This window comes from Ruditapes philippinarum, unplaced genomic scaffold, assembly GCF_026571515.1.
Source record: "Ruditapes philippinarum isolate M1 unplaced genomic scaffold, ASM2657151v2 ctg12972_1_1_1_1, whole genome shotgun sequence".
NCBI classification, from domain to species: Eukaryota; Metazoa; Mollusca; class Bivalvia; order Venerida; family Veneridae; genus Ruditapes; species Ruditapes philippinarum.
In genome coordinates this window covers 1,673-26,706 of record NW_026860635.1, presented here as the reverse complement: position 1 = coordinate 26,706, position 25,034 = coordinate 1,673, and the positions used below count along the sequence as shown (strand labels likewise).

The 25,034-nt window shown below is 32.7% G+C and overlaps 2 protein-coding genes across 4 annotated transcripts; one reads left to right on the top strand and one right to left on the bottom strand.

The window, feature by feature from the left end:
• Positions 1 to 82: 82 nt before the first annotated feature.
• LOC132712840 (uncharacterized) lies at positions 83 to 5,721 on the bottom strand. Its single transcript, XM_060695277.1, has 3 exons — positions 5,629 to 5,721; positions 670 to 858; positions 83 to 145 (listed from the first exon to the last, which is right to left on the bottom strand). Exons 1-3 carry the CDS (start codon positions 5,719 to 5,721, stop codon positions 83 to 85), a joined length of 345 nt encoding a protein of 114 aa, XP_060551260.1.
• Positions 5,722 to 5,875: 154 nt separating this feature from the next.
• On the top strand, positions 5,876 to 21,282 carry LOC132712838 (membralin-like). Of its 3 annotated transcripts, none has more exons than XM_060695274.1 (12): positions 5,876 to 5,973; positions 8,843 to 9,076; positions 9,691 to 10,056; positions 11,784 to 11,994; positions 13,651 to 13,761; positions 14,488 to 14,610; positions 15,634 to 15,734; positions 16,652 to 16,709; positions 17,092 to 17,175; positions 17,787 to 17,919; positions 18,540 to 18,639; positions 19,069 to 21,282. In XM_060695274.1, exons 2-12 carry the CDS (start codon positions 8,876 to 8,878, stop codon positions 19,921 to 19,923), a joined length of 2,343 nt encoding a protein of 780 aa, XP_060551257.1. In that variant the 5' UTR covers positions 5,876 to 5,973; positions 8,843 to 8,875; the 3' UTR covers positions 19,924 to 21,282. The 3 variants fall into 3 exon arrangements, with proteins under 3 accessions (XP_060551257.1, XP_060551258.1, XP_060551259.1); XM_060695275.1 differs by lacking the exon at positions 15,634 to 15,734 and adding an exon at positions 15,483 to 15,583; XM_060695276.1 differs by lacking the exons at positions 18,540 to 18,639; positions 19,069 to 21,282 and having other exon boundaries at positions 17,787 to 17,923.
• Positions 21,283 to 25,034: the final 3,752 nt, after the last annotated feature.

The following is a 25,034-nucleotide window of genomic DNA, read 5'->3' as shown; positions in this document are numbered from 1 at the left end:
CAACAAACTAGTTCTTCTTCCAATACTGTACATAACCCACTCTGGGGCATTAATATATATGTCAGAAATTAAACAATTATTCTTACCCTGCTCTTGATCTGAAGCTCATCTTTTCCATTTCAACACTTGCATCAATACAAAATATCTACAAAATAAAATAAATATCATTAACTACCAATACTATAGAAAAAGAAACATTTTTAGATCTATTCTTTAATACAAATACATACACAAAATAAACAGTTTTGTCATCAAGTTTACATTGCTGCATGTATATTAAATATGTTAAATAAATGTTCAAGAGGTAAACCAAACTTTCAATTGAGCTATCTTCAACAAATTGTTTATTCCAAATTAAATCTGTGAAATATATCTAAAGTACAAACATAAATACTGTCTAACTTGCCCCCTGCGACCACATGTATTAATTGACTTTTGTCTCATGTGACCACTGTAATGTGAAAAACTTTATTTCCCAAACTGTTTTTTAGCATATGCAAATGAAGTTAAGATACATGTGATGCATATTGTCCAATAAAATTGATACAACAAAGCTCAGCCCCTACATGCCAGAAAAGAAACATGTGATTCCTCCTGCTTTTATTGGTAAATCTTAACATATATATCTGCAAAAAAAAAGAATGAACAAAACAGTTTTACAATGCTTACAATTTTCTCTGGACAGTTAATTTTAGGACAAGAAACTGTTTCAATTTTCTCCTCTGTTAATGTATTGGATCTTTCTGAACTGGATAAACGATGTCTACTGCTAATCTGTGCCGGGGCATGATTCCCATTTGAGTTCCCTTCATTAGACTGCTGCTGATTTGTTGGAAAATCATTATCATCTTGATCTGCCTGAAAATATTATGAAGTATAACTTCTATAAATCAAAGATATATATCTTTTCATGGTTTTAAGTCACACCAACACAGTAAGGGTCATACGGCAACTTTCCAACTTTACTGGTAAAGGGAGACCACACTGAAGTGCCTTTCTGTGAATCATTTCAGGCACAAACGGGCCAGAGCAGAGCCACCGACATTCCAAAGCAAGCTGGATAGCTTCCTCACATGAAAGAATCCAAGGTCCCTGTTGGGATTTGAACTCCCAGCGGTGAGGGGCAAGTGGTTTGAAGTCAATAACCTTAACCACTCCACACTGCCACAGCAGGGGATTGGTTTAAAAACTTCATGACATTGTGTCATGTATTGCACTGAATTAACTGACAAATTTTGGCACTGACAAAGTTACAAATTGTTTAAAAAGTCAAACACATCAAAGGAAGAATATATATTGTAGTTAAGAATTCTCCCAGATCCCATCTTTTTCTTGTACAAAAATGAAATAAAACCTAAGCTTCATATTTTACCTTGATAGATAAGATCATTTACATCATAAGGTCATACTAAAATTGTATTCAACATGTCAACATGTCATCAGTGTTGTTTTGTCTCGGTATGGATCAAAGTTGTGCATTAACATTTAAATATTAACAATGTTAAGGTAGTTTAAGCAAAATTCAAAATCTAGACCACGAGGTCAAGGGAACACTAGAATCATACAGTGTTGCATTTAGAATTTGAGCCACGCCACGACAAAACCAACGTTATGCGTTTGCGACCAGCATGGATCCAGACCAGCCTGCACATCCGCACAGTCTGATCAGGATCCATGCTGTTCACTATCAGTTTCTCTACTTGTAATAGGGTTGGTAAGCGAACAGCATGGATCCTGATCAGACTGCGCGGATGCTCATTTTAAAATTATGGGGGATTATCCCCCACTCAACAGAAAAATGTGGTGGATTTGGAAAAAAAAATGTGGGAAGTCACAATTTTTGAAAGTTACAGGCTTTCTTTTTAATTTGGGCTCTGTAATGAAAGTCAAGTCTACTGCCAACAAGAGTATCTCCAGAACTGGAGAGATGGTTTTGAAAACTTTCACCAGAAGAACACCAAAATTTTGGTTAATAAGTTTGCCTCTTCTTCATTTGAGGCAATTTTGGAGCATGCCAGGCACAAGTACTGGCAGATTACCTGCACTATTATTTACTAAATCACGCCGGGAAACAGTTTTTCTGTTTGTTTTTTTTTTCATTATGGTTCCCATTCCAATTGTCATTCAGAATTCCTTGCCAATTACTATTAAACCAAATGCAAAATTTTGCAAACTCATGTTTTCCCTTAAGGTATGAGCCCCCTAATAGCCACTATAAGGAACTATAAAATTGACAACATAGGTCAGTTACATACCTTAAAGGACACCTGTATGCAAAATTTAAACAAAGTTATCGTATGGTTTACGAGTTCTGGAGATTTTCCATAACTTAAACTTGGCTATCAGAAAGGCATTTTTCAGAAATGACAAACTCTAAATAAGCTATAATATAATCATTATAAAAAAGAGATTTCCAATTGAACATTGTTAAGAAACAAATAATAGCATTCAGCTAACAAATGGCACAAGCAAAACTATTTTTTCTACTCAAATTGTTTTAAATATGTATGAAAATGTTACCCTGGCCTACCCCACCCATTTTGAAATAGTTATTTACCATTTTTCTACTTGGTGGGCCTTATTCAAAATATCCCTAAAATGTATCAAAATGAGGGGCTGTTTTCAAAGTTTGCCTAAATTTTTATTAAAGTACATATTGGTTGAGCTTGTCAAATATAAAATACTTTTACCACCTAGTTTTTAATTTATTAGACTTTGAAAATATCAGGTACCATATTTGATAATAAATTTGGCATAATTAAGCCAAACAAATAGCGAAAATATTTTTTTAATTAAAATGAAATACTTTTTCTTACCAAGAGAAACACATAAATGTAACGTAAAAAGAAAGAAAGAAAGAAAAAAGTTGCCTCTTCTAGGGCTTGAACCCATGCACCTCAATTTAATGCAGTTTTGACAGTAGTTCTAGCCTATTTGAACACTCTTCATAGTGGAGGTAATGCATTAGGTGGGTCATACCTTAATGGAACTCATAGCGTGTTCACAATCGCTTGATGATAAGATTAAATCATAAAGTATGTAAAATTTTGACTGATTAAAGTATTTAGCACATTTTATAAAAAATACCTTTATATGAATGATTCAGAGTCAACTCGTCCTCTGGTCAACTCGTCCTCTGGTCAACTCGTCACCTTTTTGGTCAACTCGTGCCCTGGACAACTCGTCCTCTAGTCAACTCGTCCCCAACTCGTCCCTTATATTTTATCACTACTTGTTTTTCATATAGTTCACAAATCATTATAGACTGTTAAAATGATATAATATAAAATTACTGAATTGGACATATTTTGACGCTTTTTGTATGCGAATATTTGGAATTCCATCTTATAATAAGGATATATATATGCATAATTCTGATTAAATTACATACAGAAAAAAACAACACGAAGACGATCAATAGCAATAACATTTAATTTATAAAAACATGTTTTATATGCAAAGATAAAATATCATATCGTATGTCAATATTATGTCATACATGTATATATAGTCACTTTCACTTTCACACTTTCATTGTTTTTTTTTCCATGCACATATGTCATTGTTGTTTTTTTTGACATCTTACGACTCTACTCTTGGGGCTTGTATAAGTTGCCGAATTCTCTCAAAAGTCCTGTTGAGGATAACTCCCCATTCCTATACTATCTGAGGTCTTCATTTAAATTTAATTTGACTTACGATTCTAGGACGTCATCCCGTTCATAGTAGGAGTTGTCAGCTAGGATAGACCTTGAACAATCAGCAGCAGATTCATTAGCATACTCAGACATAGAGACATCGTAGTTCTCACTAGAAAATGTTGTGTTGACTGATGAACTGACCACATAACCCGTCTCGTTGCATGATTCGTCGGACTGGTGTGAGTTCTCCGCACAAGACTGAAGAGATTCATCGGCAGGCTCTTCTCTAGCAGTGGCACTACATGGCTGACAAATGAACGCAATCTCCCGGTCACCTCTCACAGCTGACCTGTAGTCGGCGATTGTTATACCTGCTTGCTGATTTTTCCGCACATGTTTCCTACAATCAATGCAGGGGTACATTGTCACAATTAACGACACTAATCAATTAAAAAAACACAATCAACAACACAAATAATTAAAATTGTCACATACACCGTTCACATGCAGTCTATAATCCAACAATATGGAATTCTAAGAAATGATTGATATGCACAAAAAAAAATAATCCAATGTTCATATAACGTACAACGCAAATGTGTTTTTAAGAATAAATCTTATATTTATCAGGGAAACTTTTATATTGACAAGATCCCAACAAACAATTATCATGTTTTTAATTGACACGATCCTTCTATAATGAGATCAATACGCACCGACATAAAGTTTTTAGCGCTTCTAATTTCTGTTAATCTGTCGTCAGTCTTTAATCCATTCAGGGAGGCGGGAAAAATCAAAGAGTTGGACCTAATTTTAGTTTTAATTATCATTAAAACTCCGATTAATTAAACATTAATTGAATGTTTGTAAACTTACCTGTCTTTGTAGTTTGACATCAAAGCTATGCACGTGCGCTTAGATAAAGATCATTAAAATTTAACGTAAAAAAGACGTAATTATTTTATTAATATTTCGATATCAATCAAATTCAGTATTAATTTTACATATTTTACATAAAAGAATTATTTAAAGACATTTTAAAGACAGAGATCGAAAGTAGGGGACGAGTTGACCATATTAGGGACGAGTTGACCAAAAGTAGGGGACGAGTTGACCAAAAAGGTGTCGAGTTGACCAGAGGCCGAGTTAACCAGGGGACGAGTTGACCGGATTGCATATGAATCTTATCCATAAAATAAAGAAAAAATAGAATTAGACCCTGTTGCAATATCAACTTCTGGTACGTTACTGTTTCCCTATATCTTTTTCCCAAAAAGGAATTAATATTAATCCCAAAATAGGATTGAAAGAGAATTTATTTTGGGTCGTTTATTTTATCTGACGATTGGATTGACTTTTGATATCTTATAAAGCACAATGGCACGTCAAATCCACTCGTCCAATTGTAAATACGAGTAAAAATTGACTCCTGACGAGTAAATCTCCCGGAAATACTCGAAATTTCTAGCAGAAATTAATCAAATTTCAATTCAATTTTTTATACTTTTGAAACCATTTTTCAAGTTTCACTAGTAAAACAGAGCACAAAATAATTCCCGTGTTTGACGGTGGGCAAAACGGATGTTGATTTGTTGAATGCAACGCTAAATTCTGATTCTGTTTTGTTAAATCATATTACAAGCTCGCTGCAGTGATTCCCGGATGTTCCACAAACAATGATCTTTACATAAGTAATACGAAAATTTGTCTGTAACTCTGTTCAAAAAATATTTTAAAATGTCACAATACGATTAATTGGCTCATGTTTACTCAGGAAGGAGAAAGTTAAACAGTGTCTTCAAAAATGAAAACGGAATTACCCTTACATAAACTCCTGGTTAAGGTTAAGGAGTCTTACAATTAAATAAATAATTTTTATTATGAACATGGTTCGAAAATATTTAGTACGAATGCATGAATTGCAAGACGATGACTATATTAAGTAAGATTTCAGAAAATATACTTGCAAAAAAAATATTTATGTTACCTCATTCTCTATTACATCGTATTCATGAATTACACCGGACACAATGTGAGAATATTTGTCCGTATCCGCATCTTGCTCTGCATTGCGTTCCATTTTGGAAATCAAACTCTCGACTCAAAAGTAATTGGCATGCAATTTATCTTTTTTTCAGTTTCAACAGATTGATAACTGTCCTTTTTAAAATAAATATTATCTTTAAATTTCATTGTTTACTTGTACCATGGTTTAAGAAACAAAAATAAAACAAAAAAGTTCGGTGATTTTAGTTAGAGAATATGTGTGCAGCTACTTCCGGGAAAACTGACGTGATTATTTTTATCAGATAATTAACAGATGAAACCACTTGTATGTATTTAAACTGTATTCTGGTACAAATATGTCCATTTCTTCATTTCGAAGAATAATAACTTTCCTTTAAAAGAATAATTTACCATTGTTTAAAATCATAAAGTAGATGATATTAAGCTGAGCCTGAACATTTCTATTGGGTTTCTTTTTTCTCAGCCTTTGGCAATCTCCTAGAAAAGATCCCTTTGATTATATTTAACTACAAAGATATACTAAAAATACAGAATTAGCATACTATGTATTCTCCTTGTGTAGACCCCCAAGTCTACAGTTAACAGGTTAATGCTTATTGATATAGGTTAATAATTTATCAGGTTATGAAACAATAGGATTTAGAAAAAGTTGCTCAACCAGTATAATTTTATCAAGAGTATTGGATGTTTCACACCCAAGCCAGTACGGGTGTAACGGTTTATCTGTATACGGATATATTGCAATATGATAAAAAAAATCGTACCACTACAAGTTTTGGAAAACCGGTTTTTTATAAAATCATTATTTTCAATTAATTGCCTTCAAATTTTATACAAATTTCACATAAAATTTTTATTTGGCGAATTTTTTTGGCGCCAACTTAAAATAAAAATATCCAACAACTAGTATACTTAAACGTCAATAAGCGGCTGCATAAATTACCTAAGCTGCCCAGATGTGAAAGGTCACGTGCGACTACTTTGTTTGTCTAATTGATTGACACTTAACTTTCTATTTAGTCCATACATTCTTATTAAGTTTCCCCTTATAATAATATATAATGTTTATTGTTACCCCATCTTTACATCAAAACATATACACGACAATACGTCTTGCAATATATTGCAATACACTTCTGCAAAATGGCAATATTTTACACTACGGTTTTTGTCATATTGTTACACCCCTACAAGCCAGCCAACTTAGCTCAATCGTTTAGAGCGCAAGACTTGTAATCTTGACATTGTGCAGTGTTGCATCTAGGCCGCGCGATTGCGCGATTTGCGCATTTTTTATGCAGATCGCACATTTCAATGAAGTCAGTGCGCGCCAAGTCGCGCATCTGACGATCTTTTCAACTTAATTCAGTTTATCTTCATCGTATCTAAGAAATATCTCAAACACTTCAGCCATGTTTGTTTTCACTTGTGGTTATGAATAAAATACGTACTAAATCGCGTGTAGCAGCCGACTGAGTCATCTCGCGTGTGTTTTGTAGTATTCGTCAATATTTTATTTTTTCTACTTCCGTTTTTGAGCGGACAATAACTGTCAAAAATGCCTGAACGGAAAATAAATGAATTCTTTTCGGTATGTCATATTGTAAGGTAAATGTATGTCCCCCACATTTTTTTCAAATCCCCCACATTTTTCAATTGAGTGGGGGACAATCCCCCATAATTTTGAAATTCTAGATGCAACACTGCATTGTGGGTTTGATTCCTCGGCTGGCCAACTAAAATTACTAATCAGTCTTAGGGACAAGGTCTTGTGTATGAGTGCTTAAACACTTGGAATGTAAAAGAACCAGGAGAAACTTCTGGAATTAAGACATCTTATCTGTATATTGCACTATCCTCCAAAATATAAAATGACTATTACTCTTCTGGAGGGCTTGCCCATATGTGCAACCTGTGGTGAGTAAAATAAACATGATGGTTCAGCATAATTTGTCACTTCCACTCTCTAAACATTTAACTATTACAATGTTTCCCTCCCAAGAATGTTCCCACCTAGATGTTACACATCTTTTTGAATGGGTAGCTTCTGGTGCATTTTAGGTGCATAGTTTGAAATATAATGTAGAAGTGTCTACATATTTTTCACTAAATTTCAGACTTTAGAACATATAAGCTACGGTTTTAAATTGTTGTTGATCTCTGAAAAAAAATCTACAAATAAAATGGAAGGAAAAATTTTAATGTCGACTGAATTATAGAAAAAGAGGCCTGTCATAGTCTGGGAAAAGTACTGATAATGTACAACATAACCCCCCCTTCTGCCCCCCCCCCCCCCAAAGAAAAAGAAGAAATAATGTTTCTTGGTTGAAAATTTACGTTACTTACACTTCCGTTTTTTATTTATATCCAAGAGTTTTGATTTACCAGTAGTTAAGGGCTATTTCATAAACTAGTTTGCTCAGTATTATTTTGCCTCTACACAAAGAGTAATCTACTGAAACTGCCTGTATGACCCCTTGTATATTCTAATACATTATGATGTCAGATGGCTGCAAGGTATGCAAGTGTTCCGACTGACAGCCAGGAATCATACAACAGGGCTTTTTTTCCTTCTATAACAGGGCCCGATATCAGGCCCCTTCATAATTCAAAATTGCACGTTTTTTCCACAAAGTGGCGGAAAAAAAATCACAATTTCAAAAGAAATTTCACAAAATATTGGGACTTTGTCTTTGAAATACATTGATTACCTTCAGGTAAAACATGATTTACGCCAATCTCAAGAACACAGTTATAGTTTTAATCAAGTTAAATGGTTTTAGCACATGTTAAGTGGGTTAAAGTACTAACTTGAAGCAGATTTTCTGGTTTCATAATGTCGCTAAATGCCAAATACTATGTAATTTTTTTCACAATTTTATGACAAATCACGCTTTTTTCTCCCAAAATGAAAGGTCCAGGCCCCTTCACAATTTTGACAAAAAATGCCCTGTAGAAGGAGTCCAGGCTACAATAAATTAATATTTAATTAATGGCCAACATTTATCTTAGTAAGCCAGTTTTTGCTGTTATTTTACTCTTTATGTCCTTTTTTACACAGGCCAGGGCCACTAAACTGCCTGTTTGGATATATTTGCTTTTCTTATAAGTTATATTTAATGATTAAAGATAACCTTATATTGATTTTAATGTATGAATTTGTATGTTTTCAGCATGAGTTAATATGAATCATCACATTGTTCAACATGGATACTGAAAATAATAATAACAATAACAACAACAATGCTGGACAAGGTAGAAATACTGGTAGACGTGGGCCACAGAACCCATTAGTGAATGTCAGGGACAGATTGTTTCATGCATTGTTCTATAGAATTGCTCTAGCATATGCCAGAGCTTTCCCAAAACCAATACGAAGAGTTATTGAATTTGCCATTCTGATAAAGGTAAGATTTTTTTTCAAGGGAGGTGAGATTTCAGTGACATATTTACATTTTTATTGTTATATAAGAGGAAATGAATCACAAAGAAATTTTAAAGGTTTATTTTTTCATTGTGTGAATTTATATTCAGAGAAGTTAATGCATATCAGTGGTGTAAATTTGAACCAAAACTTATATATATGCTATAACTTAGATAATGTACTTTGAAATTTTTCTGTTATAAGTTTATTAAAAAGTGTTTAAGAAGCAAAGTAAAAAAAAATAAAAGAGTGAGCAACAAACAGTGTCAATCTAGGGTCTGGTCAGACCTTACAGCTATTCAGACTGGCCTGCCTCTATACTGATGCTGTAGCTTACTAGTAACTCTGCATAGCATTCACAGATAATAAGATTATTTTGATTGATTACTGTAGAATGTAAATTGAAATATACATATAAAAAACTAGGCAATACATGTATGTAAATTTGAAATATTCATATGTGCATCCTTGCTGAGATATCTCTTAATTGCAACATATTGATTACCCTACTTAAACATTCGCATATATTAAACTGTAACATGAAATAATATCTTATCCCTAAGGATTACATTCATTTTTTTCTCTCTTTTATTTCAGGCACTGGTGGTGTTAGGAATCCTGGCCTACATTCATATTGTGTTTTCAAGATCGCCAATCAACTGTTTGCAACATGTTCAGAAAGAATGGCCACGGAATGGCATTTTACGTGTAGAGATTGTAAGAAACGTGTCAGAAAATTACACGATATTAAACTCATATGAAAAGGAATACTCTGATTTCAGTGCTCACTTTCTTGAAGGCTTGTTAAATGAGATAGAAAACAAAGATACAGATGGAAATGCTGGCGAGCTGGACGAAGGGGAAGACTTTGAAAAAACACACGTTATAAATGTGACAGAGTATGAAGTAAATGGAGAGAAGTTCAGTGTAACTCAACTTGGTCATTCAAATCTTAGCAAATTGGTATGTTTTGTGTAATTTAATATTCCAACGCCATCTTGTTCATAACTCTAATAAGCCAGTTTACTCTACCAGTACAGAGAAAGAATAGTTTAGGAACTAAGTGGTATGGCAACATGTTAATCTTCATGTTAAAAAAATATGATTCTAGGATGATCTGTGTCAAATCTAGTCAAATCCAACTCAAATTTAAAGGGACACCACTGTGGTTTTTCCACTTGACGGGATTGACAATTGTTTACAAGATTAATGTTTCATATAATGTAGATCTGGAGTAATAACTCCTGGAGTAATAATTTGTGTGCAAAATTGCAAGTCATTCACTCACTCCGTTTTTCCAGAATAGTTAGTTTAATTGTTAAAAAAATGACCCAAAATTGAAAAGTGTTGCAATTCGACCACAAATAGTACAGCATACAATTTTAATTTATGTGTAAACTTCCTAATTGTTTTTTAAATTCATCTTTCGATTTATGTGTCTCAGCTGATCTTTGTAAGAAATTCAGATTTTATATTAGGCTTTTGGAGCTCATTTAAGTTCCTTTAATATCTTAACTCTAAAAAGCTTAACCTTTACAAACAGTTTTAGGGTTCAAATATGGCCTCATTCACAAAATCAAAGAGTTTTTTTTTTCTCCCTCAATTGTTTAAAGGCCCATATATTGCCTCAGAAAGGAATGCTATTTTCCTTCTTAACAAAGGGCAATCATGAGTTTTATAAAATTGAGTGAAATGTTAACCTTTATTTATACAACATTTAAACAGTTTCTTGATGGAAACATTATTATTACCAGTAACTTGTTTAGAAACAACACATGATTTCTGTTGTTTTTTTTGAGGTACTGTTTTTACAGGTATTGATTTGTTCAATTTTGCATGTACTATTAGTTTATTGGTGTTGTCAATAATTTAAAAGTCATTACCACATAGCTATGTTTATAGTCGCACATTTTTGTATACGTGTCTATTGCAATGTGATATTGATCCAATATAGCAGGAAAAGAACACCCTAGCACAGTTTTATTTTAGGATTGGTAGGAAGGTAACCATGAGCTAAATTAATACCTGTACATGTACTTATAATATTTATATGTATAGTAAATTGCATGTCAACAGTTTGTGTAATTCCCCATGACTGATTGGCAGACAGGCTTTGCACTATACTGGTGTTTTCTAATGAAAATACTGTGCTTTTTCCTCTCTTAATTGGGAAGAGATTGGGAAAAGATTTTGTGAAGAATTATCACTAAAATTCCTGATTGGGGAAAGTAAAATGCTTGTGTTAGTTTGGATTTTTGGGAAAACTGCATAATTTTATAGAAAATTTCTGTTAGGAGAGGTCTTTGTAGGGCTCTGTTTTATATAATTATATACATGTATGACATGAAAAACCCCTGAAGTTTGGTCATTTTCAACTGAAAAAATACAAACATTTGATTTACCCTGTTTTACACTTTGTAAACTGTATTGTGATAACAGTAATTTGTGATTACTACTGTACATGGCCATTTATACAGCCAGGCCGTTTTTCACACCAGACTTTTTGTTACCTTCTTGATGTATTTATAATATTGAGAACCTCTTAGTCTAACAATGAACAACCATTCTTATCCAGTATTTAAAAAGTGCATTGAAAATATTACAAACTATTATACAACTAAGGCATGGTAAAGGGGAACAAAATGTAATTCGAATTTTTACAATTTTTTTTTTTATTTTAAACTTTTTAGGAAAAAGACAAGAAGAAAGATGAGGCTGTTGATGAAAGTGTTCTTCAGCCGAATCAAAGTGATGATGCAAGTAATGAAAATGTTGACGATGATGATGATGACGATGATGAGAAAAACGATACTTTCGTGGAATACACATCGAAGGTTGACCGAGAAAATGCTGGACCTTTCAGAGAAACTTTGTCTGAACTTGAGATGCTGGCTAAAGTGGGTGAGTATTTTTTGTTGCTTGATAGTCATAACTAATAGCAAAAAAAATAACAACAACAAAAAACAGTCAACTTGTCAAAAGTGTCTAATAGGTTAGCCCCTGCTAGCTTTTATCTAACTATACATCACAGGGATGCGACTCTCAGACACATTTTCAGTGTCAATTATGGGTGGGTTTTGTTTGTTTTTTTGAAAAAAATTTTAAAGCTAAGAAATAATCAATGAAAAATCATATTTTTTGTCAGCAAATGTAAAATTACATAAAGAAAAACAGCAAACTATGATTGTTTTATTAGTTACATTTTATTTGTACATAAAAAAAAAAAGGGTCATCAAGCAACATATTTTTTGTGCCGCCACTATAGGAGGGGGGCATTTTGATTTACCCTTGTCCGTCCGTTAAACTGTACAAACATACTGATACTTTGGGGGCTATGGGAACAATAGGTAACAGTAAATTTCCTTTGATGCTATTCATTCAGTAAGCTCTTATGTGGCTACTTTTTCTCAACTTGTGTTGCACATAGCTTAAAGTATTAGCTTAGCATAGAGTATTGACCCTTGACTAAGTAAAAATTTACAATTTTAAACTTGTGTCGCACATAGCTCAAAACATATTTGATTTATAGTCATGAATTTTACAGGAATGTTAATCAGCAAAGATATGCACCTGGGTGTTTGCATGTAGATTTATTCAGTATTTGTATAGTTATTGCCCTTGACTTAGTAAAAAAATTTCATTTTCAACTTGTGTTGCAGGTAGCTCAAAAAGTATTCGGCCTAGGGTCATGAAACTTTATAAGAATGTTACTCAGGATGTATAGTTGTACACATGGGGTTTGGGTTTTGGATTTTTCATGTTTTGTCAGAGTTATGGCCCTTGACTTAGTAAAAAATTACAATTTTCAACTTGTGTCACACATAACTCAAAAAATATGTGACTTATAGTCATGAAACTTAAGAGGACTGTTGATAAGCATGTGAAGTTGTCCACATGGTGTTTACCTTGTGGATTAATTCTGCTTTGTCAGAGTTATTGCCCTTGACTTAGTTAAAACATTCCAAAATGTTGTGTTATGTTACCTCGAGTGCTTGTGTTAGAATCAACAAACTATACAGGAATGATGATCATCAACACTGTGAAGCTGTACACCTTGCGTTTTACATGTGGATTTTTAAGTTTTGTTAGAGTTATTGCCCTTGACCTAGTATGAATTATAGATTCTTTATTCATAGCTCAAAAAGTATTTGACCTGTAGTCCTGAAAATATACAAGAATGTTGGCCAGCATGTGTAGTTATGCAAATTAGGGTTTGCTTGTGGACTTATTCAGTATTTGTAGAGTTTTTGTCATTTACTTAGTAAAAGATTTTCAGTTTTCAACTTGTGTCACATGTAGCCCAAAACATTTGACCTGGAGTAGATTGACAAATAGTGGAATGTGGGGGCACCACATTTTTAGTGTACATTATCTTGTAACTATGATATTTGGAAGAAGGCAGTCCTTAAAATTAGTTGAGTTTTTTGTTTGTTTATTTTGCCATTCAAATATTCTAAGCTTTTGTTGGAGTGTTAATTTTAGTCTTTGAATATATATGTTTTCATGTTTATATTCTTATTATTTTAGAAGCTTAGAAATGTTTGTTTATTTTTCCAGTTTGGCCAGAGGAAAAGTATATTGTTGAGTATGCCCTGGAGTACGGGTTTTTACGTCTTTCACCGAAAACACGGCAACGACTTAATATTACTGTAATGCTAGTTACACTAGGTAAGTTGTAAGGCAAAAAAGAGCTCTTTTCTTTATTGATGGAATAATAAAAACATTGTTCAAAAAGCTTGTACCATTGTTTACTTTATATTATTTAGTTAAAAAATGCTTAGTTTAATGCTTGGTGTATATTTGTTAAAACAGTTTTAATTTGTCTTTTTTTTCAGTTCAATTATGTATTACTTCCTTTGAACAATTCAGTTTTGGGGAACTTCCCTTTGCACAGTAAGGAATAGTTTGGCTACTGCATTAAAAGACAAATTTCAATAAATGCACTCATCACAAGTTCCTTTTATTTATATATTGAAATTTGTCTTTCAATGCATTAGCCAAATGATGATGAAAAGAAGCTTTTTAAAGGTGCTTACCTTCAGATGAGACAAAATATTTCAAGAAATTCATCTTGGTGAAAAATGTACAAAGATTTTAAGAAAAGTAAAAATATTATCACCATATTTCTATTGGGTGACTAATGCTGTAAGGCTATTTTGGAATATTCTGACCTATTTTTGGTAATTTAAGTGTATTTAAGTGCATTGTTAGGGCCTTTTGCAATGAGTTAATTACTTTCTTTGTTCGCTTTACAATGTTTTACTTTTTTAAAACATTTTAAATCTGGAGGCATACCGCTTTAACAATGCTATTATATACTTTTTTACCAGTAAAAACAGTCAAAATCAATGTAAAAGTGAATTTTGTGTTTTAAAAAAGCATGTTTAATTTCAGATCCAGAGAAAGATGCATGTTTTGGAGACACATTCAGTAGATTTTTACTAGATGAGTTTCTCGGATATGATGATATTCTAATGTCAAGTATCAAACAATTGGCCGAACAAGAAGATAATAAAGGTATTTATTTTCTTACAATATGTAAATTATGTACAAAAATGTGTGTGTGTTGGTAATTTTCTATCATTTTGGGAATGTCAGTAACATTGTTGGAATTAGATGAAAACTGGCATGTTTTGGGTAAAGAAAACTACATGCATGATTTGACAGACATACATATAATTGCGGCTCATTATTAAAACTTTTTTGAAGAGGAAACATATCATTCTTTGAATTCAGTTTACCATCTTTTTAAGAAGCAAAATTCCCACTACTCATTTTCATTTTGACACAAAAAAAATCCCTATAAATTTGAATTTTAATTGCATAAGCAAAAAGAAGTCCATGATCTTAAAGACTCTTTACACCCCTAATTGGTCAATAAGTAAGGTGGTTGATTTTTGTCCTGTTTGGCCACAACATTTGTATAAAAACAAGGACTTTCATACTTAAACACATGATACTTCTGGGTAGTTTGAGGTTGATAAATTTCAAGCCAGGTTGTAGGCTATTGTTTTAAATAGTTTCATGTTACAAAGTTGGCAAATTACTAACCTTTAAATGCAAGACTTACAAACTTTATCAGTTAGATTTAACAACTGTACAGCTGCAGCAGACATTCCTATTGATACTGAAAAACCAATTGTTTCAAAGAAACGATTTATGATTGGATTATACATGTTTGCAAAATATTGAATAGAACAAAAAGTAACAACTTGTGAATATAAGTGTAAAGTCATATGGTCAAGAAACATTTAAGGCTTTGCTATTTCCTTTATGCTCGTTATTTTTTAAGTTTTTAAAACTTCTTAACAGAAAAGGCATCTTCATGTACAGCGGTGACTGTTTAATAATGAGGGCGTAGAAATTGTTAAAATAATTTCTTTTAACAGGATTTGCTCGTAACAAGATGACCGGGGATCAGTATCGTTTTGTCAGGGTGTGGATGACACGAAGTACATACATTGCCACGGCAACTATTATTCTTATGTTTGTAAGTATACTAATATTCGGTTAATTGATCGGAGATTTTTTAATTCGCAGGTTTCTTACGTAATGTGGTGACTGGTGACCATTATCGTTTCGTGAGCATGTGGATGGCTAGAAGTTCGTACCTGGCTGCAGCATTTATTATGCTTGTATTTGTAAGTACAGTCGCACCTGTTTACAAAGGTCACCCTTTGGTAAAAGTGTGTGTTGTTTGGGCAAGAAAAGGAAGCGGATGGGGATTTTTTTTTTTTCAGAAGAAATTGAAAGTATATGGGTTGTTGATGTTAAAACTAAAAATGTTGGTGTGGGTTTGTTTTTTTTTTTAAGAAGAAAGGAAAAAGTTTTTTTTAAGTGTGTGTGTGTGTGTTTTCACAAGAAAGGGAAACATGGATGTTTTAATATTTATAAAGGAATTGGGAAAATGTAGGTGGTGGCCTTTATTTACAGGTTGAAATGCACATTAAGGGATGGTTTATGTGTTTGAAGTCTTAATTTGCACCAATAATCGTTCTGGTCATATTTTGTATCTTGAAATATAGTGTAATGAAAAAACAAAGCAAAAAAACAACTTTTTGATTAGTTGGTACATGTATTTGTTGTGATGGATTGGACTGGAAATGTGCTTAAGACAGAGAACTTGAATTTTTGTTTGTTAAACACTTTGTATATAAAGTAGAGAAAAACACGATATTTAAAGAATGCCGAAAAAGGCAAAATTGTAAAAAATGTTACAGACTCACTTTGATTGAGCCTACTCGTGGACGGAAACGTTGTGCAAGCTGACGTCCGTGCCCCCTAGCACCAGCTTAAGCAGTATTCAAAATTTATACATTTTCGTAGTAAAATTTGAAATTTAGAATATTAGTTATTCAAGGGGAATGGCATTTCAAAATTTGGAGCAATAGAGATGTGAATATATAGTTCTCAGCGTAAACTAGGCAGAGCCTCGCAGAGCCTCGTTTCCACCATAAAAAATTACCTTTGAGCTAGATATTCCGGTCTGTACCATCAGCCGGTGTAAGATTCTTATAATCTTCTTTATTATTCTCACAGATAGATGTTATATTTTCAGACTGTGTCAGTTTCAACCTTGTTGAGATATTCCCATCACCAAATATTTATGTTTATCGGTAAGTTAGTTCTGTACCAATTAATCGGACATGGTATTCGTCATTAGTGCTCCCATATTGATAGATAAGAAAGCATATTCTTTGTGTTTGCCCAAATGTCTGAAGACAGCTTTTAACTCCATATTTTGCTACATCACCTTGAACAAAGTTCAAATAAAAAGAACTCAAGTCAACTGAGGTCCAAAAGCCAAAAATCATAAAAGTGAATTTCTTACTTAGAACCACCTCCTTAGAACAGCTGGAGCAATTAAAACAGAGAGTTATGTAAATATACTGTATTAGTCAGATATAAATTAAAAATTGTATTTTTATACTAAGGCAGTTTAAATGGAGTTCATGTGTATTGAAACTTAATAATCTTTGTTTTAATTTTATATTACAGTGGACCTACTACAGATGTTAGAAATGAATGTTACAATAGCATTCCCAGCTGCTCCTCTGCTGACAGTGATATTAGCTTTAGTTGGTGAGAATATTTCTAAATCCTTCTTAATAAATGGTATTTAAATTGTTACCCTGTCAACCCTTGGTGTCCATAGAGAAAGTGTTCAGTCTTTGCACATTGGAAGCATTAGCTTAAACTATATTTGACACTTTATTTTGCTGACTTAGTCATAAATTGATTATAAGGGGAATTAATTTAGTTGGAGTTTTTATTTTTTCTCTCTGTTTAAAAACAAGATATTCCCAAGGGGAATTTGCTTAAAGTTTTGATTTCGTCTCCACGTCAAAACAAGAAATTATTAGGGACCTTTGCTTGTAGTTTACTTAGTTAACTTGGTATGTTTTAGTACCAGTATGTGACTAACTTGATACTGTTAATCAAGTAAACTAGCTACACATTAATTCATTAAATTAAAATTGTTAGGTCTTAAATTAAAGGTGGGACAAGTTTGTTAAAAACATTTTGGAGCTGTAGGAGTGGGGAGGGGGGATAAAAAGTTAAAGTAGTCATCTTCTATAGATGGATAATGCAAACATGTTGGTTGTGTGTGCACTGTTATTTTCTTGTTTCAAAGAGGTTGGAATGAAGAATACTTAAGTTTCAAAAGTGTAAACTTTCTCCTTTTTTTTCAGGCATGGAAGCCATTATGTCAGAATTTTTCAATGATACAACCACAGCTTTCTATATAATACTTATTGTATGGATAGCTGACCAATATGACGCCATATGTTGTCATCAGAATATCAGTAAACGTCATTGGCTGAGGTAAGTCACATTGTTGGTTAATAACCTTTCCCCTCTTGTCTTGATTCATTTGTTACCTGAAAAGAGTTCTACAGATTGGGGACTTTGTGATCTTGTAAAGATCACCGTCTAATCTTATAATCTGTCAAAGGGCCACCATGACCAAATGGTTTCTGACCTCATATTACTTGCCCTCTGACTGCTTCAGTTTAAAGTTTGGTTTAACACTTAGCCTTCTGGTAGCTACAGATTCTACCCAGGCAACCAATGCAGACCAAGATTAGCTTGCACATCTGTGCTATCTGATCAAGGTCTATGCTGTTTGCTATTCAGTCAGTATATATTTTGAAAATTTCCCAAATTATAAGGAATGGTTATGTCCTGATTAAAATATGGACCAGTCTACATTTTACATTTTCGGCACAGTAAGGGTTAAACTGATTGCATCAGTTGTCTATCCAGTCAGTTAAGATTTCTTCCTTTTCATTGTTATACATTTTCTCAACAGTCCGTTAAATCTCAGTGCTTACATGTCAGTTCCTCCAGTCATCTTAAGTATGCAGAAAATTTTAATATTCTCAAGCTTGGTAAAGAACTGTTCCAATTTTCAAATGTAACGTGTCTCAATATTTGTATTTCAGGTTTTTCTACTTGTATCATTTTGCCTTTTATGCATACCACTACCGCTTTAACGGGCAATACAGTGGGTTAGCCCTGTTTACCTCATGGCTATTTATACAGGTAAGTTTAATTATTACATAGTAAGCAAAGACAAGCTTTTGAAATATATATTTTGCTTCAAGAGATACTTGGTGTGTTTGCTTGTGTAAAAGAAGTACAAAGAATATGGGGAGCTTTAATCACTCCATCTTTACAGCATCTGCAACCACATACATATTTCTGAGTTTTTGTGCTTTAAAAGATTGGCATATCTTTTACTCTTTATCTTTTTCATTACCTAAAGAATCTATTTTACTTTTATTAAGTTTAACTATAAAGAGCCACGTTTCATACAAAATCATTTAATATCTAAGAAGAAAGCATTTATAGGTAATAATATCTTTTATTATGTACCAAATATATCATAGAGCAATTATGTTTCATAGTTTGGCAGATTAAGATGTTATAATCAACTTGTAACAAGTTCAATATTGTATATAAATGTTTCAGCATTCTATGGTGTACTTTTTCCACCACTACGAGCTCCCGGCAATTCTTCAACAAGCCCGAGTCCAGCAACTTCTGAATCGAAATGGGAATGCCAATATTACAGTTACTAGCGGACAAATCAGAGGTACTGCCAATGCTGGTAATAATGCGCAGCAGACGGCCACAGAAAATGGCGGGAATGTGAATTCGACAAATCCTGAGCAAGCCAACATTGCCAATGGTCATATAGTGACCGGGGATAATGACCTTGATGAAACCGACCATAATATATTACATAATAACGTAGATCATGGTTTATTAAATGAGATTTTTGAAGGGGTCGAAGACGTTCAAGTTGACGGGTTTAATATTGACCAGCAGCTCTTGCATCATTTAGAGGAAGAAATTCAAGAGCTACAATTTAGTCATAACCAAGCTGTATCAAATAGAGAAAATTTAGATAGTCCAAGTACAAGTCAAGGTGAAACTTTAATAGATTCAAATAGAACAACAAATTCTAGAGGTGAATTGGGTACAAACTTTACTCATTCAGAGAATAATGTTTTAAACCAATCAGAAAACAGTGCACCAGTATCTGCAGATTTACCATCTACAGACTGTGATACTTCTGCCAGTGCTGGAAGTGCCTGTTCTCAGTTAGAAACTGTGACACAGTCAAAATATTGTGATACTCAATCTGATTCAAAAAGTGTTAATTCAGACACAGGAACTAGTGATGCAGTGAGTTCTCAAAGTGCAATAGGGGATGAAAACCAATCTTTAAACACTGGTGCTAATTTAAGGTTCAGAGGTAACACTGGTAATGCCATCAACTTGTCGCAAGAAGCCACTGGTGAACAAGGAACCGAAGTTTGATACCCTGAAAACTAAAATAAACCATTTTTTCTTATTGTGGCATTAATTCTAACATAATTTTGGGATTATTTTTTTCCAGTAGACATGTAGAAAAAGAAAAAAAAAGGAGAATTTTTTTGCCTGCTGGAGCAGAAGACAAAAATCACATTACATGATTTTGAGTGTCTTTCATTTTGTCTGTAGTTGTGAAGATGGAAAAAATATTGATTAATATATGTTTACAAGTGTTGTACCTAGGTAATATTTTAAAGGGAACTCTAGTGACCTTGGCCAGAAATTATGGAAAGTTTGAAAGAAAATGAAATGAAGGCAGTTTTTTCATAGCTTTACTCCCTATACTTTCTTTTTTTCACATTCTTATTTCAATGTTATTTTACAGAAATATTTTTGTTTAGTCATGTCTTGTTTAGATTGTTGCTGCATAGTGTTAATTCTGGACTAATAATTAAATTCACTATTATTTATATTGTCCTACTAACAGCTTTAGTTGAAACAGTTTATAACAACATAATTGTTCCAAATATATAACACAATAATGTTTAAAAATGAACATACAAAAAAAAATACATAAAATATGACACTAAAGAAAAAAAAACATACCAAATATTTATCTTTACATACATCAGTTATTTTATCTCTCATTACAGCATAGCTTGGACTTCTTTCAATTCTCTTAGTATTGTCTATATTAGACAAGTATTTAATAAGTGTTTATCCAATAAGATCAATAGGGAGAGTATTGGATTTCATTGCTGATTCAATCCAAAAAATATTTCTGTGACATTTGATCTCTGACATTGAGTGTAATGGTCATTTTGTATGACATTCCTGATTCAGAAATCGTTTGGTAGTCTGTCACATTGGATTCGTTTTTGTGGGAAAGTGGTATTGTTACATGTGAGGAAGCTATCCAGCTAGCTACGGAATGTCAGTGGTTCTACTCGAATGGTGCCTGTTTCTGCCTGAGGCAACAGTAATGCTGGAACGTCGCCATATTATCTATACTGTGTCGATGTGACGTAAAACACAATCAAATAAAATAGTCTGTTCCTTGTAGAGAAATTGGTAATTACTGGTTAATAATCAAGAAAAGCTGGTCAGGTGGCAGACTGCTAAGATTTAACCAAAAAAGTGTGAAAATCAGCGAAAGACAAGCAAATTGTTATACAGTTGAATACACGGAAAGTTTCTTTTTCAGCAAAGAGATAATTTCAAGGAAGTATCAACTTACTTAAAAAAAAAGAAAATAATCACATTTTCAGCAATAGAAATTATTTCAGAGAAGTAATCAACTTAACAAAAAGAAGAGAAAAAATAAGCCACAAATGATTTGTTAAGGTCAGGATTCTTATAATGTGACCTAGGTGCAACACTATTTGTAGCTTCATGTAATCTTGTATCGCATTTTATATTTCATGGGTGTTTTTTTATAAAATATGATTCTCACGAAAAAATATAGTTTAAATTCTTTTTCGTTTTTAATCAGTGTTGTGGAAATTTATAAATACAAGTGTATGTTAATACATGCAAGAACTATGATTGTTTTTATAATTATGTTTTATTATATTAAAATTTAAGCAAGAACTATGAGAAATTACATATTTAAATTTTCAAATTTAGGCAAGAACTATGATTGGTATGAAATTCACTTGGGCAAGGACTCTAAGAAATTATGTCAATTCAGGCAAGACTATGTGAAACTACATATTTAAATAATCAAATTCAAGCAAGAACTATTATTGTTGTAAAATTCAGGCAAAAACTATAAGAACTTTATAATTATGTCAATTAAGGCAAGAACTACGAGAAACTACATATTTAAATGTTCACATTTAGGCAGGAACTAATTACTAAGACATGAATATGTTAATTTCTGCACAGAGTACAATTGTTTGACTAATAATGTTAAAATTTAGACAAGAACATTGAGAAATTATATGATAACATAAATATGTTAATTGAGGCAATTAAATAAATAATGTTATTACAAATTGCCACAGACATACATACTTGTTGGTGCACAATATTGATCCAAGTTGCTTTGTTTGTTTAACAGAGTTAACTGCTTTTGATTATGTTAATTATAAGAAACCCTGTTTCCTTCAGTAGGACAAAATTGTTTCAAAAATGACATAAATAACAGTGAGTAACATGTTTTAATCAAGCCCTGTTTTTGCTAAATTTATAAAATGGATTCATCCTGCTTTAAATTTGGAACGATCCATCATCTTAGTGGTTTATTTGAGCTGACATCAACTTAATGGAGAATCAACCATAAGATTGTGGAACAACATAAATTTATTATTTTTAAATTCTGTAAAAATATTTCCTTAAAATATATAGAGGATATGGAAATATATATTTCACGAGCGGCTGTGGCCACAAGTGAATTATGATAATTACTTCCATAGCATTCAAAAAGTAATTAATTTAACATCTGAAATAATAAAAATTGATATGAAATGACTATTTATCCTCATATGATACACATTGGTTTTGTATGCTTCATTTTTTCTTACTAAAATGTAGTCACTGTCAGATATTAGATAACATTGTAGATATGACAATAAATTTATTTGATTTGCAAATTCTAAAAAGATTATGTAATGCTGGGCTGCTTTGTGTTTCACAAGGTTTTTGCTGAAATACATTTAAAATTGTTTTGTCTCAATTTTTCATTGGTTTTTTCATTTTCTTCATTTCATTCCCAGATGCCATCATTCCTTCTTTTTGGTTTTGTTTAACTCAATGTTTTTAATTTGTACAGTATATAAGTTTTTATGTTTGTTTTGTTGTAACTTAATTTGTCATCATTTATGTTTGGCATGATGGGCAAGTTTTATTGAGAGATAAGTATCACTGATAATATTAATCCTTACCACCCTAAATTTCTTAAATGGACTTGTCCATCTTTTAATCTGGACAAAACCATTCATCATTTTTAGGGAAAATTTCAAAAAAGGTGCCGACTAAATAGCAAACAGTGCAGAGGACAAATATGCTGATGAAGTTGGCATAGATAGATTAAGTAACGGCCAGAATGATTGGTCAATTTTTATTGAAAAAAATGATGAACTAAATTTTTAGACTGGCTACAATTTTAAGATATTTATTGTTGTGAACATGGCTACAATTCTAAGGTACATATTTATTACTTTGAACCCAAAATTTCTTTCAAAAAGCCGCATACAGTATAATGATACAGGGTAGATATTTAGTGTAAATGACCTTTATTAATGTGGGGAAAATCACTGTTTAACCTACATTTTCATTTTATAAAAGTACTCATTTTTTATTCATATGAAAGTATATGTATTAATTTTTTTTGAACCATGTAATTTTGAAGATAATGTTGTTTATTTATTTATAGAATAAATTTAAACAAATTTCAACAACCCTATTCAGATTAAAGATATAAACACTAGTGTTCTTTCTTTCTGTTGTTCTTTAAACATTGTATATCAAGTGTTGTTTTTAAAATAAGATTCAACTTTTACCCTGGCTTATGTATTATTTACTTGTCTTGTTTAGATTTTGGAATTATCCATGGTTTATGTGACATATTTAAGTGTCAATCAACAGTACGAAATTTGTCTGATTGAGTGGTTAAGGTCACTGGCTTAGTATCTCTTGCCACTGACCCCTGTGAGTGTAAATTCTGAAAGAGACCTTAGCATCTATCTTGTGAGGAATCTTCTTTGCCAGCTTACATAAGACCTGTTGTTATACTCTTTGTCATGCTTCTGTCTGAACTAATACATGAAGAGGCAGTCCACAGGTGTTCCTTCACCAGCATCGTGTTCACTATGTCATTCATGTGCTTGGGAGTGTGATTTTAAAGCCAACAGAAAGTCTGATCAGGCTGCATTGATGGGTACGCTGGCCTTGGACCATGCTGTTGGTAGCCAAGTCATCATAGCATATATTTTCATACCACATAGATTAGTGCCTTTAACCCATTACCCCATGAGCATTTTGTGAAAAATGGCTGTTTTCATTGAAAAGTCTCCCGTTACAAGTTCAAGTTGCTATACAACTATAAAAACTGCTTCAATACTAATCAAACTTGGCACAAATGTTGACTGGACCATTGCCTTTGTAACAACATGCTCAGTCTGAAATTTCCTGTTACCATGGCAACTAGGGGACATCTCAAAATTGCCAAAAATCACTATTTTGCGTTGATTTTTTCCATCAAAATTAATTTCAAAGTGCTGCCACTTCTCAATGGATCGAGATAGAGTCAAAGGCTTTTCAGCATTGGTTACACGTTACCTTATGATCGACCTGGGGCCATTTTTAGCCTCCCACAAGTCCAAAATTTTCTTGGCGATTAGGGGGACTCCGCCCCCTTCAAACCCCCCAAACAGAAGGGGGCACATCCCCCTTCTGGCAACCCCCTGATGTATCTTTTGGATGGGGGGCCGCGCCGAAAAAGTGGTCAATTTTTTAAACAACATTTCTCAAACAAAAACAAGTGTTTGGGGGCCTAAATAAGGCATTTTTTCACCATTTGAGGGAGCAAAAAGGGGGAGGGGTGAAAAAGGCGTAGAAAGGCGTATATATCTGGTAATGGGTTAACCTAGCATAAATACTATACACAGAAGTTACCAGTAACTTTCAAAAATATACAGAAATTTCTCTTTCCCCATTAGTAACAGAGAAGAGTTTTAATGATTTAAATTATAGCAATTTTCTATCCTAATTTGTATAAAACAAGTTGCATCCCAAATATAAATATTTACATTATTTCCTTAACTTTAAGGTTGATTTTTCGAAGATATATTCCACCTATCTGAACGTGTGCTGCTTTATGGTTGCAGAGGGTTATATTGTATGTATTTATGATATACAATTTAAAAAACAACAATATTTAAAACATTTATATAAATGTCAAAGCTATACCAATTTTTTTAAAGGCCCTTTTTCATAAATATGTACTTTAACACAGAAAAGGAAACAATCCAGCGTAACTTTTGTTTGGAATGTGTTGTTTATTGAAATGTGTTAATATAATGTCTTGTCGAGAAAGGTCCACACATTGTTTTGAAGAATATATAGATAAACTTGCATATATTTATTTATTTGTGACACGTTTTTCTAAATAAAGA

Coding starts and splice junctions, on each gene's coding strand:
- LOC132712840 (XM_060695277.1), bottom strand. CDS start 5,721: ATGGAACGCAATGCAGAGCAAGATGCGGATACGGACAAATATTCTCAC. Junction 859..5,628: donor ACGATGTAATAGAGAATGAG/GTAACATAAATA, acceptor TAATATTTTCAG/GCAGATCAAGATGATAATGA. Junction 146..669: donor TTAACTGTCCAGAGAAAATT/GTAAGCATTGTA, acceptor TTTATTTTGTAG/ATATTTTGTATTGATGCAAG.
- LOC132712838 (XM_060695274.1), top strand. CDS start 8,876: ATGGATACTGAAAATAATAATAACAATAACAACAACAATGCTGGACAA. Junction 16,710..17,091: donor CCAAATATTTATGTTTATCG/GTAAGTTAGTTC, acceptor TTTATATTACAG/TGGACCTACTACAGATGTTA. Junction 18,640..19,068: donor CCTCATGGCTATTTATACAG/GTAAGTTTAATT, acceptor TAAATGTTTCAG/CATTCTATGGTGTACTTTTT.